This window comes from Schistosoma mansoni, chromosome 2, assembly GCF_000237925.1.
Source record: "Schistosoma mansoni strain Puerto Rico chromosome 2, complete genome".
NCBI lineage: Eukaryota > Metazoa > Platyhelminthes > Trematoda > Strigeidida > Schistosomatidae > Schistosoma > Schistosoma mansoni.
Genome location: NC_031496.1, coordinates 7,416,363 through 7,437,358, shown reverse-complemented (window position 1 = coordinate 7,437,358; position 20,996 = coordinate 7,416,363). Strand labels below are relative to the sequence as shown.

At 32.4% G+C, this 20,996-nt stretch overlaps 1 protein-coding gene across 1 annotated transcript in view; it reads left to right on the top strand.

Moving 5' to 3' along the window:
• Smp_159190 (thiamin pyrophosphokinase-related) overlaps positions 1-20,650 on the top strand; it is a gene marked incomplete at its 5' end in the record, with an annotated part of 33,166 nt that extends 12,516 nt beyond the window's left edge. The window contains 3 exons of the mRNA XM_018795528.1: positions 6,076-6,208; positions 10,309-10,405; positions 20,287-20,650. Of these exons, the coding sequence (XP_018649832.1) occupies positions 6,076-6,208; positions 10,309-10,405; positions 20,287-20,342 (286 nt within the window). The 3' untranslated portion in view covers positions 20,343-20,650. The remainder of the gene's footprint in view (positions 1-6,075; positions 6,209-10,308; positions 10,406-20,286) is intronic.
• Positions 20,651-20,996: the final 346 nt, after the last annotated feature.

Below are 20,996 nucleotides of genomic sequence, written 5' to 3'. Positions count from 1 at the left end.
TTCAGCCTGAAGTGATGTTATGTGCTGAGAGGAGAGCAGGAATGTGATGAGCTGTTTATGTTAGAAAAATCTGAAGAAAAAACAAGAGAAAAAGTAGGTCGACGACTCTATGGAAGCCCACAAGAGGATGTACCTACTTTTATTAATGAATGCAGTCGACAAAAGTTTGCAGTAAGGCAAGCGTGAGTTTAAAAAAATCTGATTATTGAAGCTAAAAGCTAGTGGAGTAAGATTTCGGATGTTTTAGCGGGTGATCCTAAGATAAATTCGAGATAAGTTCTTATTGAAAAAAAATAAATAAAATACTAGAGGTGGCTAAATATTCGTTTATCTTAGTTTAAGATTTCTTGCTTGTACGGGTCTTCTATAATCTACCTTATCCTCATCAATTCTCTGTATGTATACATTTTACTAGTTAGGTAGGTAGATAATATATCACTGTATTTTCACATGTTAGTACAGTTAATAAAAAATCATATATCGACTTATTGTTTCTACCTCTGTCATGGTCATCACTTAGTATTGATAGATACTTTGTTCAATAACTTAATTCAATAACTTTAAATATGAAACATGTCATACAAATTATAAGGATACAGTCAGACTTAACTATAATGCAGGCTCTTCACTTAATACATTTGATGAGATCAGCAACATTTATTTCAAACTAACACCAATTCTATCAAGAGGATATAATTATTTCAGGCAGTAAGTTATATACACCGATAAAATGATAATATCTTTAAAGAATTTTAATGATTGATGCTTTCAAAATTAAAGATAGTCACGCATGCACGATAAACGTGATCCTGCAGCAATAACCTTAATCTGTCGTAAAGTAGTCGTTGAGTTACTTTAATGGTATCACAGATATGTGGATTACGTCATCATCACCTCATTACCATAATCCTTTCCATATATTCGTGATCATTTAGTTGATGACTTGAAACAGATCTTTTGCTTTCAAACCCTCGTGTTACTTAATCTTCTCTGTTACCTCTATTACTATTATTGCTCATTACTATCACTGTTATTCTAAGTATCTTATTAGTTTTAAAGTATAAATCTACCCTGGTATTCAATTTTTAAGGTCAAATAACATACACATTTGTAAAGTCATGTGTATAATTTGTAATAACTTAAAGTAATCTCAGTTAATTTATTAACGTCTTATTAATATATTTATGTATTTGTTTTAATTTGTATTTCCCTTTTGAAGATAACTTAATTTTTTTGTATATGTACCATTGTAATATGTCATTATGAATAAAGTGAACTAGTCAGCTGATAAATAGTGCATAATTTACCTGTTTCTTTTTAAAAAAAATGTTTATGGGTTTTTGCCGATTTTCAAGTTACCTGGCCTATGTGCGGGTGTGAGGGGGGGGGGTTGCGTCTATTTTAATGTTAATCTAACTGATAAAATTTATCGGTCATTGTTGTTAAGTATATAAATAATTAATGTTGTTCACTAATGTGCTGTGTTTTTCTTAAAAAAGCAATCATAATGTGAACATTTTTAAATGATTGTAATATGTTATAACATAATCTCTTAGTTTATCTCTTAGCTTATGATAGTCTTTGTATCATTTCAAATCATATTGTTGTGTTATACATATATGATAATTCATAATATTAATATACTAATATTTACTCTCTTTTATACATCAGAAGGGGTTTTGTGGAGATTTCAGTATTTTCATAGTTGAAATCATGAGCCGGCTCAGTGGTCTATCGGTTAAGTGCTCCGGCGCGAGACTGATAGGTCCTGGGTTCGAATCTCGCGAGTGCGGGACCGCGGATGCGCACTGCTGAGGAGTCCCATAATAGGACGAAACGGCCGTCCAGTGCTTCCAGATCTCTCTTTTATACGTTTGAATAACTGGAAGGAATTTCACCACTGACAGTTTCAGTTTCATATACTAAAGTTATTAATTTCATGAACAATTGTAGAGATTCACTAAATTAATAACATCCTTCCTAAAACAGGATAAGTTATAATGATACAGAAATGATTTGATTTAGAAATTCCCAGCCATCAGAATTAAATTCAGTTCATATCAACGATTATTCCCTACAATAGTACAGATACAAAAGAACATTTCACTCTATTCCGGTTTTCAATATTTATTTAGCTTGTTAAGTAATCCACTTAGAATATGACCAGTAGTAATACTCCAATCAATAAACTTTGAAAATGTTTCAGTAACCTAATTGGTTGACAAATATTCTAGTTGCCATTAATTTTTTAAATAAATGATAATAATATTGGTATTATTATTATCGGACTTAATAAACGGTATTATCCTAATTGACAAAACATCTTTTCTACCAATTGGCTAAAAAGTAGTGTTTCGTGGTAATCTTGCGACTGAATCGTTTTAAATCATTGCGCAATACGAATATCATTCTGAATTTGTTTATTCGTTCCTCTTTCTAGGTCATTCGATTTTTCTGGTATTTTTATTTTATTTTTACTGATCTAAATTTCTAACCTTAAGGATATGATCATATTGACTAATAATTAATCAAAGAAGATCAAGTCTCAAGGTCAGTCAATACATATATATATATATATGTAATAGGCTGTACTTAAATTTCGCTTTTATTCCATTACTATATTAAAAAGAACCTAGTTAGGAGAAACCGATATATTAAAGAATTACACGGAAGTGTGAGCAATCCGGAAACACATGATACTGTTGTGAGATTGATAAATCAAGCAATAATACTTTTTGGATGTGAAAAGAATAGGAAAGAGTTTTGTGCATAGTCACAATTTTTTCCCGGATTATGAAAATAGCATTTGTGAGGGAATGAGAGAAATAAATACACACACCGACGGGAAACATCTCGCCTACGCCACAACTTATGCAAGTTGGCAAGCGACAGCCGGGCTATCTGAGTCTATGCCGAGATTTTGTCAGACACAAGCCCACCACGGTTGATGAGACTCCCAAGATAAGTGAGGCAGTCGACGCTCTCAACTGCTTCACTCACTGTTATTAGTTCAGTCGTTGATTCAGACCAATCTTGAAGCGACAATTCGCATTTGAAGGAAGAGTAATCCATCCCAAACATGACTGAATTGTTCCTTCAGATCACCTTGAATAGTAAGGATGTTACTAACATATATTTTATCTGTAACTATCTTCATTCATCTTCGCTTTATTTCTTACCGTATAGTTTACGCCGTGAAAGATTTTTTCTTGCAGGTGTTAATAAATAATTCAAAAAATATGTTATTCCCGATCGTAGCTTCAACTTTGATGCATAAGTCAAGCTTGACAAACTTGTTGACCCAACCGAAGTATATTAATTGGGACACTTTTTACTTTTGATCCTACCTTCCCAGGGAGTTCAAATTGTTTATGCTTTATCTTTTATATCAATACTTTTAGTATTACTAATTTTACCACTCTTAGATTTATTGTGAAAACTTCATCTCTCTTTACTGATATGATGTGTTAGCTTGGACCGATGCACAAGTGTGGCAGGTTCTACGCTGCTTACGTTACTGATTTTATGTTTCAACTAGTTACACAAATAGAGAGACTTCTTGAACATTACTTGTTACGTCCTTGATATCTGCCTAATAATATACGGGTAACTAGGTTAAGGCCTCTACACGTTAGGCTAACTGGGGTTAGCCTTGAGGCTAGAAAATGCTTGAGTCCAACTTGAGACTAACGACCTTGAATAAAGACGGGAATCATTCTATCACTTGATTGATTGACAAGCGCGCACGAGAGAGAAGACAAATCAACTGAAACACTACTTGATTTATTCCCGATTGAGACTTACGTAAAAAGATACATGAGTAAATAGATGACTAATATGACTACAGTGCATAACCAATTAGAAAAATACAATCATATCCAAACTGGGCATTAAAGTATAAAAATAGAGTACCAAAGGTTACGTTTAAGTTACAACAGCTTTTGAACATAAAAGGGTATGTCATTGAATCATACATCAAACGAAAACTTATGGTTAATAGAATAACCTAGGGACAAAACTAAATGTTAGTATTTTTACAAACTTTGAATCAAGTGAAATAACGTCCCTAAAATAGATTCCGTTGTTTGTTATGGCTTCTTTGTTTCTCTGTTCACATCATTACTGCATAATAACAAAATTATTGTTCAAAGCTTATCTTCTTAAGTTTGCGTATATTAGAAAATCGGTATACATGGAGACATTTGTATAACTTGACTTCGAGCCCCATACCTTTTGATGTAATGATAAAACTAATCATATCATCCGGCTAAATAAACCGAAGAAGGATTTAAACACAAATTTTTATTGTTTAAAATCTGGTGAACATTGTAAAAATGGGAATAGTATTTTTATGTATTCATCACAGATTGATCTCATCAGCGCACTGCCGAAAACCTGAGAGCACTTAAAATCTGTTTTGTTTTGATATTAAGCCTCTTACCAGTTCTCACCCACGACTTCATGTAAGACCAAACCATGGAGTTTCAAATCTCATAATGAATGCTTAACTATCAAGACCCAACAATAACTTAATTTAATCCTTTATGGGATCGTGAGTGCACACTGTGAAGTTTCACATTAGTTCGAAACAGTTGTCCAATGCTCTCTGGTTTGCAACGGTACTCCAAGTGACATCGATTCCTCCTGTAACTACTATGTCATAACATTTAGAAGGTTAAAATGTTACTATTTTTCCATATTTCGTTAAATTGACTTTTAAATTGACCAATTAATTTTATTAGAACATATCACTAAATTTATTGAACTTATCTTTTTCCCTTTGTACAATTTTGTATTTACTTATACTAATTAGATGTAGTAATTTAACAAATCTCATTGATAAAATGATGTTTTTCAGAGGAATTTCACTCCACGTGTTCTAGAAGTTATTAAAAATTCCTTAAAAACGACTGATTTACTTACAAAGCTATGTATTGTCTAAGAATCGTTCACAATGACGTAAATACATTTACTCTTTATCTTGAATTCTGGTACTCCTTCATATATACCTTTCCATTTTATCTTCTAGAACCATATTCCCAAGATTTAATGTTTCTTATTACCATTGCCACTGTATTATTTTAATCACTTTACTTATTTTGTTATTTTCATCTTGTCTTTCTACTATGGTATGGCAAAGTAGAACAATACAGGCTCTATGTTCATTATTACTGACTAACTGGACGACTACTTCGGTCATACGTTCGAGCTCACTTCTGTTTCTGTTCATGAAGCCACTGGATATTTTAGAAAGTTCTTACATATTCAAGTATATTGAATATTTAGTACACAGGACCTATAGAAATTTATGAAGTACAGTAGATAAAATGAATGTGATTCTCTTTAATCTGACTTTTGATGTTTTGTCTTATCGATATCACTGGTAGTGACCTCATTGTTGTGTTACTTTTGTTTGAAAGATTGTTAATCACATAATGAAGAGAAATAGTTATAGAAAAATTATTGTTAATCATTACTTATTTTTTTAAATACCTCCGTAGTAATTTCACTAATGCATGATTACTAAGAAGGTTTGATTAGGACTAAAATCAGTAACTTTATTTTCTGTGTCATATTTCACCTGGTTTGTGTAGGGAGTATTGACGCCTCAGTGGTAGTTTGTAACTGTATCATCATGTGTGATGTGTCCTTAGTCATGAACTGACAGCATTAGATTACACATTTTCATAAGTATATGTTCCTCAGATGAGTACTTGCAAACATTTAATCTATGTGGCAAGATTTCTGCTAATTTATTATCGAACACTTGGGTTCTGCTTCTCATTATGTACAATCGATTTTAGGAGCTAATTGATGTTATTCTTGTATGATATTTTTGGAGTATTTATTAACTTTCCATGTTCAATATGGTTCGTTTTAGCTCAAATTTACATTTTGCTGAATTATTTGACATTTTCTTGTTAATCTTTCATCGATTTTTGTGGTGTAGCGATTAGACTACACTCATCAATTTCAATATCATCTTGACTACTGAATTAAACTATTCCAATTCTCCCAAAAAAATCAACAGAATTATTCTCTGTTTTTATTTGAACTCCATTTTCTTTAAATCAGTTACATTTTTGAAGATGAGCGCGGGGTTTGTCCACAAATTGAATATTGTTTCGATCTGGAATTACCGCCGGATTTTATTCCTGTTAGCTCTGATGGTGAAGTGGATAGTTTCCGATTGGCCAGTATATCAGAGGTAATGTGTATATGTAATGTATTTTCATTAAAAAGAAGTTTAATTACTTCACTATTCAAATGTTAAAATTACAAATAATATTAGCTAGTGGAAAATTGTACATTTTCTCCTTGGCTTTTGTTGTGTTCTTTTTTCCATTGAAAAAAATTTTCAAAAGTTTGTAGTTTAACCTCATAGGTTGGAAGGAAATAAGGTACAATCTTCTTGATGACAGTTCGCTAGGTATTCATCATAGATAGTAGTTGACGACCTTAAGTAACGTGGATTGAAATCAATCATTTTTCTAAATGTTCAGTTTAAGGATTATATCTTACTTCTCATTCTTTGATTCATTCGGTCTTTTCTCAATATTAGCTGTTCGAGATTTCTTACTGTTAATGATGTTAATATCATATTGACTCTCTTAATCTTCATCTCATCGATCTTTCCCCTTGGATATATTGACGTAAAGTGTAATAACTTGGACAGAGATGCATGTATCTATCAATTCCTAAGTTGTTTAAAACTGATTCATCATCTTTAATCAGTTTGTCCTACTATCAGTAAATCATAATTATCGAATATTTTCAATTTTTTAGTGCATCACTTTCATACAATGAATAACTGCTCTTTATACGCTTATACTCTTCAAAATAATATTTGAATATTAGACAGCAATATTAGTTTATATAAACTTGAGATTATAAGTCAATTGAAGCTAGACCACCATGGAAAACCTAGAAGCACCGGACGGCCGTTTCGTCCTATTATGGGACTGTTCAATTTAAAAGTGTTGAAAATCACGGACTGCCTTTAACTAGCCAACCGTAGAACACTGAACAATTGTTTTGTCCCTATTATTGGTAGTCACCAGCAATGGCTATCCATGACTTCGTTAGAAATTATTTTCAAGACTTCAAAGTCTCATGAGGTGTGCGCTCTCAGATGCCTTCAAATCACTTCGATGGCGTATATTTGAAACTTTAGTTAGTCTTCTAACCAATGAGTTTTTATTTTGTACACATATCTAATAGAGTAATAAGTTGTGTAACTCACTCTACCTATACGCTGAAAGTTATGGATATATTTTTCTACAATATTCTTCTGTCTCAAAAAAGTTATTAATTTGTTTAAAGAAGACAATTTTGACTTTTGCCGATTTCTAATATATATATATATATATATATATATATATATATATATATACTCAGATTGTCTAAGACCAAAAAAGAGACAATCACTAAACGTTACGCCATGATACTATTGTGGTGTGGGCTACTTATATCGACTTAAGTAGTATAGATCGTGAGTGAATATTAGAATGTCTGGCAGCAGAAGGTCGAGAAGAGAAGAACAGAAATAGAAAGCGATTGGTGTGAAAATCCAGGAACAATGAAGCCTGAGACAATTGATGAACATTTTGCAAATAGAGTATCTGAGTATGATTTTTGTATTTTATCAAGCAACTTTGTAATTTGTGCTAATTACATAATCGGTGGTCCTCACCTACGTTCTTATTCACTACACTATGGAAAAGAAATTTTCGAAAATAAACAAATTTTAACTACATATTACGGCGAAAATATTTTATGGTCAAAATGAAGACAGGAAAAAAAGAGCTTTGAGAATTCGTAAAATTGTTTACTTGCGTCCTTTGCATAAAGACCCGTAAAAGATTTAATTAATGGTCTGAACGCCCTAACTTGATTCTGCTACAGTAGATACTAGGCTATCTGGCTTTTATTATTATTATTATTATTGTATGTTTACTTCGTTCTTTAGTTAAATGATGACCATGATAATATTTCTCTGATTCATATTTCCTAAATTGATTCTGCTCTTACCCAACTGGGCGTTATTACTCTTAGTTTGCTAATTTTGTTACGTGTCCCTAGGTCATTGGGTTATACGATATAGAAAAGTTGCTCTATTTTAGTTCCGGTTTTTGTTTAGGAATATAAAGCTACTCTGAAGGCCAATCAGTTTATAGTGTAGACTATAAAATCCAATAATCTTTACTTTTCCGTATACTAATATTTAGTTAAATTTTGAAAGAAAGAGTATTTATACTACCCAAAGGTATGCTAGTAGTATTGTGCAATTAAGATCTCATACGCAGGAGAAAACATAATCTTAAGGTCTCATGAGAATTTCAGTACTTTCAAACCAATGACTAGAAATTTAGTAGTCTATATTTTCCAAGTTTAGTCAATGTTTCTGCTTAGTTACGGTAAAATATGATACATATACCATGAGGAATATATTTAACCTGATAGAGAAATGAAGTTTAATTATCAATTATCTTTATGTAAAATACATACTATGTCTTTAACTTAGTCAAATTCTGTTGTTAAGCCTAGTTACAAATGCAATTTATTAAAGCTTACGTGCCGTTTACAGGTCAGACAGTAATTGAGAGATAATGAACAAGGCATGCTATTATGGAAAGCTAACTGTTCACCTGGTCGAGGTCTTATCTCACTTGTTCTTGTCTGGGTCAAAAGGACAATCGTATAAATGTATACTTATGATTTCTATAAGTTGTAATTCGCTTAAGCAATTAAACCTTCTTACTCCAGACTTTCTATTTATTTGGTAGGTTTGACTAACCGTTAGACCATATATCGTAACTGAATCTAATTGCAGAATATAATAATTATAATAATATGGGTATTTCATTGAGATTACATATTATTATATTAAGAGAAGCATTATTGAGAGTTATTTCAAGTTGTTCATTTTCCAAATTTCTATAAAATAATCATGTGTTCAATAGTGATTAGCTTCATGATGGATTTCCTGGAGTTGTAGTGAGAAGCCGTGACCTGTGGAGTCCAATCTGCGTTCGGTGGAGACAGTTATCCACCTTAAACAACGAATAAAGGGTTGCGCAAGATTATGGATCGGTTGAAGTTAGACATTAACATCGTTGGATGCCAACTCAGTGGTCTAGAGGTTAAGCCTTCGTACCCGAGACCAAAAGTCATGGGTTCGAGTTCCGCTTGCGGGACCGTGGATATGCATTGTTGAGGAGTTCCGTGCTAGAACGAAATGGCCAGCCAGTGCTTCAAGGTTCCCATTAGTGGTCTAGCTTAGATCTACTCATGAACTCAACAATTAAAATTACTTTAGTCTCCACAAATCTTCCATTCTGACTAAAGTATATTGTTTACTTTTGATTTTTGACTAAGAATATTCTTGAATTTGTTCCAGATGCTACACTGAAACATAAATCCCGTCTTTATGATACAATTGAGGTACGTAAAATAATTTCTAACATTGAGAAGGAAACTTTATTTGCGTTCAACTCGCACTAAAGGTATAACATGCAAACAACTTATTGTTTCAAAAGTCATTTATCCAGTTCTCAACTCCTAACAGCTGTAGAAAGTCACTGAAGTAAAATAATCGCTAACTTATTTAAGCAAAAAACTTTTAACCAGCTATCTACTTAGAAAGAAACAGACTATCAGATAGTTTTATTTCTAGCCCTCGATGAATGTATGTGACCTACACATTGGTATTTAACCCTGCTCACAATAAATGATTTGCATATTTTGATTGTGTACTACAATGTTGATTAACTTCATAAATGCAAGAAACTTCGTGAGATTACTTGTTTAATTAAATAATATTGGGCAGCATAGTGAGTTTCTAAAAGTTTCGAATAATTATCATATTTGTTTTGATGTTTAACATCATTCACAGTCAGGCAGTTTTCTGTCTTGACAAAGCGTCTGTTATAATCTCGAATGAACACTCATTTTATCCGAGACTAATACTGACGTGATAGAATATTCCTTAGAAATCGTCAACACTAGTTGGTCACTGATAAGTAACCAACGTCATGTTTACCTAGTCTTTTATTTCTAATCAAATTTTACAGATCACATCACGTTATACTTTATTCGACATGGTTAGCTTATTAGTGACATATCTACATGGGACAGTAAATAATGCCATTTTAAATTTCATAGAGAGAGTTATCCCTCTCAACACTGTGGATATGTCGTACTGATAAGTGTCAAAAATTACGTAATCAATAGGTTTATGAAATTGAAATTGCTGCCTATCATCTAATATTTATATTTTCTCTTCTTTTTTCGAAATGTTCTTTGTAGATTAAGCAACTCATATTTGACGAACATTTCAAATCAAATTCTGCTCTAGTTGCCTTGGATTTTTTGTACAGACATAAATTTATTGATAAAGACTCAGGTACGTATTATTTTCTCTCTTTTTATATCTATTTAATGTTAATTAGCCTTAAACAACGTAGAATCCGGTATAAATATGTATAAGCTAAATATAAGAATTGTATTCGAAAAAGGAATGAAGAAGATCGAAGAGTGCAAAGTAAAGAATGATCACAAATAATAAATATCACTTTGGCCGTTTCAAACCATCTCACCTAATGTCTTTGACGATAAATTACGTCTGCTATCTTTCCATAATACAGAGTTTTGAATATTGAAGCTCCTGGCAGACAATTTGGAGGGTAGCTTTAAGAGATTAAACAGGATATTTCTCACATTGAAATTTCTAACACTAGTTACATACAATAAAAACTCATAATAATAATAGCATAGATAAAAACGTAAGCATTATAAGCAGACATTATGGTAGTTATCAGTGGGATCCAAGACACGCGTTTCATCCAACTTTGGACTCGTCAGCTGGTTGTACCTGCATCCCGGTGTTGATGGTCACTCTGGGACTCGAATCCAGTACCGTTCGCCTCAAACTCTATGGCGTTATCCACTTAGCTACTGAGTCCGTATAGCCACTAGCTTTTGCAGTGGGGTGAAGTTTACTTTATCTTTGTATTGGTTGTTTAAATCTTCTTATTGATGTTTAGGGCTGAAACTTATCAGTCTCTTATAATGCTTGTGACTTAAGGCAATATAGAGGTCGTTTGCACAGAATGGGCATATATCAATAAGAGACTGATCAATTCCAGTCCTGAACATCAATGGGAAAATCAAAACAACCGATACAAAAACAACTTAAGAGATAAAACTTCAGAAATTGATAATACTGTTGTAAATCATGAATATATACAGTTGTTCGATTGTTGATTAGAAAAGATGTCAAAATTCGTTGAGTTTATACTTCATTGTTTTTCTTGTTATCACTACATACACTACATTAGTGGATCACATTTTGAATTCTATAAACATAATAAGTGACTGTCATTTAAACATAGACATTTGAATAACTCTTCATCTAAACACTAATAAGATATACAATTTACTATGTATGTATATTTGTAACTGAAATCAAATTGAAGCTTTTGTACGGTTTTAATTCAGTAAATAAAACAATTATGTCAATCTAGTGTATTATGTTTCTTATAATTCTATTATCAAATACTTTTGTAAGCTTGTTTCATATTATAAACTTAGTATTTATTTTGTTTTTTTTTGTCAATAAAATTCGAATTTATCAAGTTTAGGATATGGCTTCAGGATTGTCTTACACCATATCTGTTCATAATTTCATATGATATTTGTTCAATGTTAAGAATGGTTGTAGTTAATTGATGCTCTCCATACCCTGCCGTATTTACCATCAGCATTTGCTAAAGATAAAATTCAATAACTTGTGTTCATTTGCTTCGTATAACTAATAATTATCAGACTCGGGTTTTTAAGTTAAACAACATAACTCCGCATGGATTTGATCACCAGTACTTACGGGCTTCGAGTTTGGTGGAAAAACTAACTAAGGGAATCTAGAGTTTTAAAATCAGTGTATTGTGTTGTGAAGGTCTATGAAAGTGTAGGTAAGTGAAGCACATATTAAGTCAGTCAGTCGTGAACAGATTAGAACATTGAACGAATGAATATTAAAAGTTGTTACTCTACTCTGATGTCAGTATACGAAGAAGTAATTAACGAAATGGTAAGGATATGTTTAGAGTACACTATGCATCTTGGTTTTTTTGTTTGACTCTAAGGAAACTCAAATAACAGGTTGTTAGACTTTGAAATCAAAAACCTTTTATGAACATTGTTAAAACCTATGAAACAGCCTAAATTCAATAATGTAATCTATAAGTGAAATGACTAATAATACTTTTCAGTAGTGTTAGTATTCTTTAGTTTATCTCTTTAATTGTATAATATAAGAAACATCTGTCGGTTATTTTTTTTTTCATCACATGATAGTCCTAGTTAAATAATTTTTATTCGATAGGAATACACGACATTCTGTTAAACGTTTTATCACCGTTAGCTTCTATCTATCAATGAAGACAACACAACAACAACAACAATTTGAAACAAGGTTATTTTATCCTCAATTTAACAGTTTAATAGGTCATTATAGTTTTTAAGTGGGTATATGTATTATTAAGTAGTATTGATTAAGTACTTGAAGAAAAATAGTACTCATTGTAAGCACCAATAAGTAATCACAATAGTATGTACGTGCTGTTGTTGTTTTTTTTTAAAAAAAATTCGATATGAGGGTCTCTATTGTGTAAGCCAAACAAAATAAAAAGGAAACGAAATACTTTATACAAAAAAAAAATTTAATTCCCCTCTAGTTTATTTTAGCTGTTTAGTAGTGTGAATGGTGAAAGTGAGGCGAATTCATAAGTAGTAGGTTAATCATTAAATTACTTTATTTTACACTTTACAGTATTCTATTTCACATGTTTATTTAAAAAATAATTAAGCTTAATAAATTTTACTCTAAAAGGTTATATGAAAGCTAATGGGTAATTAAGCATATATATATATAGTCACTATATGACAGTTGAACCAATAAAATCTTCATGTGACTATTGTAATTATACATAAAATGATCATTTATATAATACAGATTACAATTACTTGATACTACTACTGAATTAAACAACAAGGGGATGAAAGTGAAAGGATGAAGGGATTGATCAGTACTATACCATTATATATCCTAGGACAATATGAACTGAACTAAATTACTTTAAATAATTAGAATGTATTAATAGTGTTAGTTTTATTGAAATTACCTTGTAAAATGCTGCCTAATTATTTATTTGAAATGTTAATGAACTTTATATTATCAAATCAACAGGAAACATACTGTTATAACAGTGATACTTAAAATAATCTTAAAAAAGTAAGGCTGATTTTTTTTAATCAATCAGAATTTAAGTAATATTAATTTTATATAGTTGAAATCATGAGTCAATTGAATCTAGACCACCATGGAAAACCTGGAAGCACTGGACGGCCGTTTCGTCCTATTGTGGCACTCCTCAACAATGCGCATCCACAATCCAGCCTCGCGAGATTCGAACTCAGGACCTATCAGTCTTGCGCGCGAGCACTGCTGAGGAGTCCCACAATAGGACGAAACAGCCGTCCAGTTCTTTCAGGTTTTCCATGATGGTCTAGCTTCAATTGACTTATGATTTCAACTATATATAAAAATTTAAAGTTTTAAAAGTAAGAGACCAACATCATAATTACGAGACTTAGGTGAAGAATACTTTGTAACCAGCCATACTCATGTACATAATTCTTTGGTTTCATATCTCTCAAAAGGTCCATAAGTCAGTCACATTTAAAAAAAGTCCATAATTTATGTTACAAAAAGTGTTATATACATTTTTGGTTATATTTAATCTCCATAATATTGACTAGTAAAAAGAATCATTTCCTCATCGTTATTTTAAGCATTGTCCAAGTTCATTCACTTCTTTTTTTAAGTTTTACTTATTTCCTATTTAGCTACCAATCATTATGCATAAAATTCATTACTCTTCATTTTCTATTAAATTAATTTGTCAGCAAAAGTATACTTATATCTTTATTGTTAAAAATCTTGTTCTGGTTCTTTTTCTTCAGCGATTCTATACTCCGTTCTTATGGTCTTGAGCTTTTTACATCAAAATTTAAATCAATACGACAATTGAACTAGATCATCATTTCATCTTTTTAAATGAGACTATAATTTATGGACAACTTTTCAGCCAGGCTAAAATGATCTTGGAATGTTCACCTACAACTTACTAGTGTTAAATGAGGGTTATATATTAGTGTGAGGAAGTAGAATTAGGATTTACAGTTGAACATTGTGCTTAGGAATTAAATTTAATATTTCTATCACGAACTGACATCAGTTATAATGCCAAAATAGTATTTAAGCAGATGAGTAAATAAATTTCGCGCCAAAATCCAAGATCTGCTATCTTAAATCTGATTGGTTCATCCATAAATTATAGTCTCACTATGTACAATACCAATAGTTTTGTTACATACTTTGTTAAGTGGACTTCTGTCCAAAGCAGTTAATTTAATCTCAACGAATAATAATAGCATAATACAGAATTCTTTTTGGAGTCAAATTATTCCACAATTAATTGTATATGAAATCAAAATAACGGTCAACCTCACATGTTGATTTATTACAGCTTCTTATGTCATAGTCATTTCTCAAGTACGGAAAAGTTTTTTTCTGTTATATGTGCTATTTTATCGACTAATTTGATAATGTCAAATAAAACGAACAGTTTTACGATGAGATTATGGGGAAAAAATTCAGTTACTATTGTTATAACGTGTGGGTGAGTACATGCCCTGTTTAGTATATGAAGTTTTAAGACCGCCAATTAAAGAGCAGTGTATTTATTGATCGCCCAATGATACATAAAAACCGTATGAGCAGTCTTGAGTACTTATCAGTCCTGCTTTCTGCCTAGCCCAACCAGTTAAGTCCAGAACACCAATAACAGCCTCTAAAATGTGAATCACTATTCTAAAACATACTGGGTCTATATACCAATCAGACAGGCCACAACGTACCATAAAATAGAAAATAACATTTGTACAAGATTTGGCTAAATGTGGCTGTGAATGTGGGGAACAGTAATTAATAGACTGGGGATAACTCAAGAATGGTAAATTGTATAATAATAGTTCATAGGTCAAAATAAAGCTTATGATAAGAGGAACACGAATATGAATATTTTAGTTACTTAACAATTATACAATAGGAAATATGCATAAATAGTCCTCAAAGTTACCATTCATAATTATCCACGGGATATAACAACTATATGGATTTTCGGCTTCAAATGTATGTTTAACACACACTAACAAAATTCAAATTACATTTTTAGTTATACATAATCGTTTATGTATTTAACGTTAAAGTATTTCAATAGGGAGAATGTGTTGTGGATATGTCAAGGATTCAAATCTTTTGCTTGATAATGAATTGTATGTAGATGTTGTGCACTTTGCGCATGAAATTATTATATTGTCCATCCAGACAATACCAGCAACAGTATAAACTACGGAAAATAAAGTATGAATCCATTTGTTCTACTGTAACTGACTTTAATCCAACTTCAAATGTTTGACTATTTGCCAATAATGAAGCGAACACCCTTGTTATAAAGTTCACAGTACGACGCATCAGTAGGTTCTGATTTCATAGGCTGATGCCATGTCTTGGTTTTGCCATCAAGATCTTTCAAGCTACTCATACTTCAACAAGCATTTATAGCCAGTAGTCTGCTACATGTGAAGTATTCCAACCACCACAGTCGATAAAAATTCATATCCTTTTCAACAGTCTGCTATTATTGACTTTTACTATACACTTTACTCAGCATTACTAACTTAGTAGTTGCACCATGCACCGGTAAGACTTTAAAAAAATCTGTGATCAAATACTAGTAATCTACAAATATCCTCTTCCATCAAAAGCAGTGTTGCACAATCTTATAGAGATATTGCCTTAAATTTCCTTTTCGTTACACGCCTTTTGATAGGTAGGAATATGTCGTACATGCTCTACGAGTGTGACGATCTTTCTATAACAAAATGAAGTTTTTAATTTTGTCAATCATTATAATGGGGTTTCCAACATAAATTCAGTCCAATGATTTGCTGAAATCTACTTGGATTTCCTAAACTTTTATTTTAGATTAATAACACTCATCACTTGTTTTTACAATAGAATCATATCAGATTATTCTATCTCCTTCTTTGACATTTCCATCTTTGATCTGAGCCCTAGAATGTTTTGTGGTGACATTCCTACGTTTTAGTGGATGCAGAAAATTATGTGCTCTTATTGGAGCGTTATTACAGTTCAGTTATGTGCTCCAAAACGAGCATCAGTTTTTTATCATGCTGGCGCGGTATATTTGTGGTCACCCCTCTGCCTGTGTTATCATTTTAGGAAATATCTCTTTGTGGTTTAAGTTTGTCTTCTCCAACATTAAACAGTTATCTGACTATAAACCTAGCAGAGGGTTACTACTTTGGAATTCTCTGAACTGGAGCCTCTAATGATTGATCTAACCGTTTTTCAACTTAACTTGGGCTACCTATTTAGACATCAAAATCGCTCGCCATAATTACTTAACAAGCGTTCCTTACCTTTTTGACAATGTTAGAAAGTTTTCTATAGAACTTTCTCCGGTCTGCAATTAGTGAAAACTATGGATGAGCTACAATGCATTTTCTTAAGCTTTTATAATATCGTTCAACCGGACATCATGCAATCGGGGGTTCTAACGAATGTATTCAATAAATACCTGTTTTGCACTCGAATCTCACGCTTACCTTACATATGTGAGACAAACCATTGGACAATCTCCAGATACACCAAAAAGGAATCTGCATGATCTAGATGAGGTTAAATGAATCATAAAGCTTGGATTTTATGTACTGAATATAGACACAGTACACATCACCAGCATAAATTTCTAGAGTCTCAGCCACTGAATGCTGATGCGTGGTTCGAACATTTGAAAACTTATCATATGATTTGGAACACATCTTTAGGCTACCGAGATCAAGACTTTGGAATTGAATCGTTAGCACCAGTAGCACATGCAGAAATGACGAATTCAGCAAAAAGCTACTGATAATAGGAATGGAAAGAATGTTAAGAACTAGTAAAAGGTCTTTACCATGAATAAGATTAAATCGAACACTGTTAGGGATGTGTAAGCTAACCAAACTTTTTGTGAAAATACAATTTTCGTATATGGATCTGGAAATAAACTAAACTGGTTATTTTGGACAGTCAATCCAGGAACGTGGTCGCTCAGCTGGAGAAATCTGGCCTTCTTTGGTGGTACGCGACCGTTTAGTAGTTCTCTTTTCATGTATGAGCTCTATACTTTTCAGGCATCATCGCAGACACTAGAAAATTTGGATAAGATATACTTCCATAATTGACCGTTTCCGACACCACATTGTGGGCAGTAAGCATCTCTGTAAATGATTGTCTCTAACAAAAACCTTGTTGCCGCTTTCAAACCCTCCTGTGTAACATCGTAAGACCTCAAGGAAAAAGCGTTTCAGCCATTATAGTTAAGTTGCGTTGTCCCAATAACTCAAAACAACTGTCAACCGATATCAAAGTCAGAATCTTCAATACGAACGTCAAGACGGTCCTAATGTACGGACCTGAAACGTGGAGAACTACTACAACCATTATCAAGAAGATATAAGTATTTATAAACAGTTATCTACACAAGATACTCAACATCTATTGGCTATATTCCATCAGCAACATCCTTCTGTGGGAGAGGACAAACCAGCTTCCAGCTGAAGAGGAAATTAGGAAAAGACGTTGGAATTGGATAGGATATACATTGAGGAAATCACCAAACTGCATCCTGAAAGGAAGCTGAAAAGAGGAAGGATGAATAACAACTGGAAAGGATTGCTCAAAAAAGGGTTAGATGGAGAATGCTGGTGGGTGGCCTATGCTCCTCCACGAAAAGTAACAGGCGTATATAAGTGTTTTCCCGATAAATAAACTCAATCACTTTAATAACCACGATTGGAATCAGTAATGCAAGTATCTTTCATGTACATCCTAGAGAATATTAGAGTTCCCATCTTCTCTTTAACCCCAAAATCAATTGCTTAGTATTATTCACTGAATAAAATCATCAATGAAAACTAATTCTTGATCACACTTTATCATCCTATTATTTTAAATAAACACAAATGTAATAACATCATCTCTAATAGCAACCATAAATTATGATTCCAATAAACCTTTCTCTTGCTTCTGAATACAATATGCATACTTATAATATCCCACTGTTAACGCACATCAATAATAAAAGTGGTAGACATCTAACCTAGTTAGAACAGAAACTTTATAACATTCAAATTCTTATAATGAAAATAAAGAAACATTAACATACAATGCAGACAGGTACCAGCTTTTAGTTGTATAGTCATATATATGTATATAAACGTCAGAAAATGAGGTAGTTGAGTGTATTGACCATATCACTTACTTTTAAAGTCTCATCAGTCATCATGGGCTGGTTGCTAACGAAATATTGGCATGGATTCAGAAAGTTGGATTGGCTTTTGCATCACCTGTGGCATAGGTGACATATCCGTCTGTCAACCAAAAACGAGATTACTGTGCAACAGTTCTCTCCGTTCTACTTTATAGATATGAAGCATGGTCATTAAAAAAATGATAGTCGTGGGTTACTAGTATTTTGTCATAGATGTCTTTGAAGTGTCATCTGTATATTTTGGGACAACTAAGCAAGCAATTCCAGATAAAAGAATATAGTACTAGATAAACATGGCAGACATGTTAGCGAGGCAGCAAAACTTCACCAACTGATGTGGTTGGGACATGTGTTACGTAGGTAGGGGTAGGTCGGAAAAAAACCAGAGACGGCAAAACAAGGACGTGACATCAGTTCATAGAGTCAAAGATAATTGGATTGAGCCATGTTTTCAAGTATAGACCATCTGGTCGAGTTGTACGTGATTATCGTAACCAGTGGTTAGAAAAGTGGAATGGAAATCGTTTGTAACCGCACGGATGTATCCATTCTTTGTCTTCCTCGAGATCCTAAGCTTATGAATTCCTCAAGTTTTGTTTATTTCACTAATTTATATTTTCTTGGATCGTATCTTCAGTGCCTAATCTTTCCTACTACCATTAATACTGTTAATACCTCTACTACTCTATGAATTGCCTTAATAATTTCATATCGCTGTGCTAATGATGTATGACAATTTGAACCAATGTATATATGTACCAGGTTCTACGTTGTGTTTGACTGACTGAGAAAGGAAGTAAGTGGATTAGAATTTGCACTTCGGACATGTTGATCGAGCACAAATTGTAAAACCAGTATCCCACAGCAAAACTGATTTATAAAAATATAGAGACGGGTGACATCTTATGACTATCGCCATTTATTAAACTTCTTACTAGGATGTCGTATTTTACACAAAACCATATTTCCTATTAGGAAGGAACTGATACTTAGTTGAATGTGCATAAACTTTTTTTCTCACCTCTAAAACTATTTTCTGTAGTTTTAATTAAGCTCTTAACATTCATGCGTGCAAATAACTTGCAGCAAAAGGTACTGCTGATTACGTGTTATCAGAAATAATGTAAACTTCGTGAATGTTGACAGTGTTTAAATGTACCGGATAATTAGATTTATGGTTTATATCATCATATAAGAAGTATATTTCAGTTTTTTAGTAAAGAATTTGATGCTGTTGAACATCTATATTCCAAATGATATGTAACGATGAAGATCGTCAATATTTCTCGAAAATTGATATAAGGCATAGGTATCATTTTCGATTCAGCTATATCTAGTTTCGGGACAGTAAAAAAATCATTAGCCATTCTGTAAATACACTTTAGCTAGTTTTACGTAGCCTTTGTAGACACGAGGAATGCCAGCAAATCAGTAGCTCTGAAATGTAAGTTCTGATCTATTTAAAAGCTAGCGGTTTGTGTTCATGAGATGAATAGTGCGTCCAATTTGAGTCCTGTTTCTCACATTTTCTGAGTTACCAACCTATAAACAAGTGGTTTATTATAGTATATTAAGGCAGCTTTGCTGTCAGTTCGTTCCCTTTTAAAAGGGTTGGTAATGAGAATGAAAGAAAAACTTGAATAAATGCATCAGTCCATAACTTTGAGCTAGATTAGCTACCTTATTGTAAACATCGTACAGATACTACTCAACAGAACTAAACATAACTATTTACCCCAATTGACTCAAATAATTGTTAGCTTTTGTTGTAATTGATTGTCATAACGTTCTTGTTAAACTTATTTTTTTAATCTTACTATAGATCCAAGGCATGCAGAAGTACAGTCCTTGATGCATGTTAATTTACCATTTGATTAATTGCATTTGTGAATACGGTTTTTATCTATCAACTTCATTGTTTCAAAATCAAAAATCCTCATAACTTCTATACATTCGATTATTTTCCAGTAGAAATTAATTATTTTTAACTTAGTTGTTTGCTTTGTATTATAAGTGGTATTCATTGTTGGCTAACAGTAAAGACTTCATTCTAGTTACAAATCTTAAGCAGAGTTTTTATCATACAAACATACACCTTTCAAGTAGCTATCTTTCACATTTAATTTTCCTAACAGATAATTTTACTAAATCGACCTATTTCCTTGCATAAATAATGTCTATTTATTAGTCGGTGTTCCTTTTTTCTCGTTTTTTTTGGGGGGGGGGGCGAATGTTTGTGCTTATGGTTAAATATTTCCCTTTTGGCTTATTATTTACAACAATTGGTTTGCAGAAATGACTTGTCTTTTATTTGTTCTCTATGGTATGTTTGCCATATGAAGTGAATAATTTATTGCATCACGAGATTTCATTAAAGTTTTCTTCGCAAGCCTATAAACAGTTTGGTAGCAAATATACAGCAATTTTATATGATTGTAATAGTGGGAGCATGTCCTTCCACCCTTAATGTTAAGAATACATATTGATAGGTCTTTTGTCGCTTGGATCTGTTATTTGGTAAGATTCAGACAA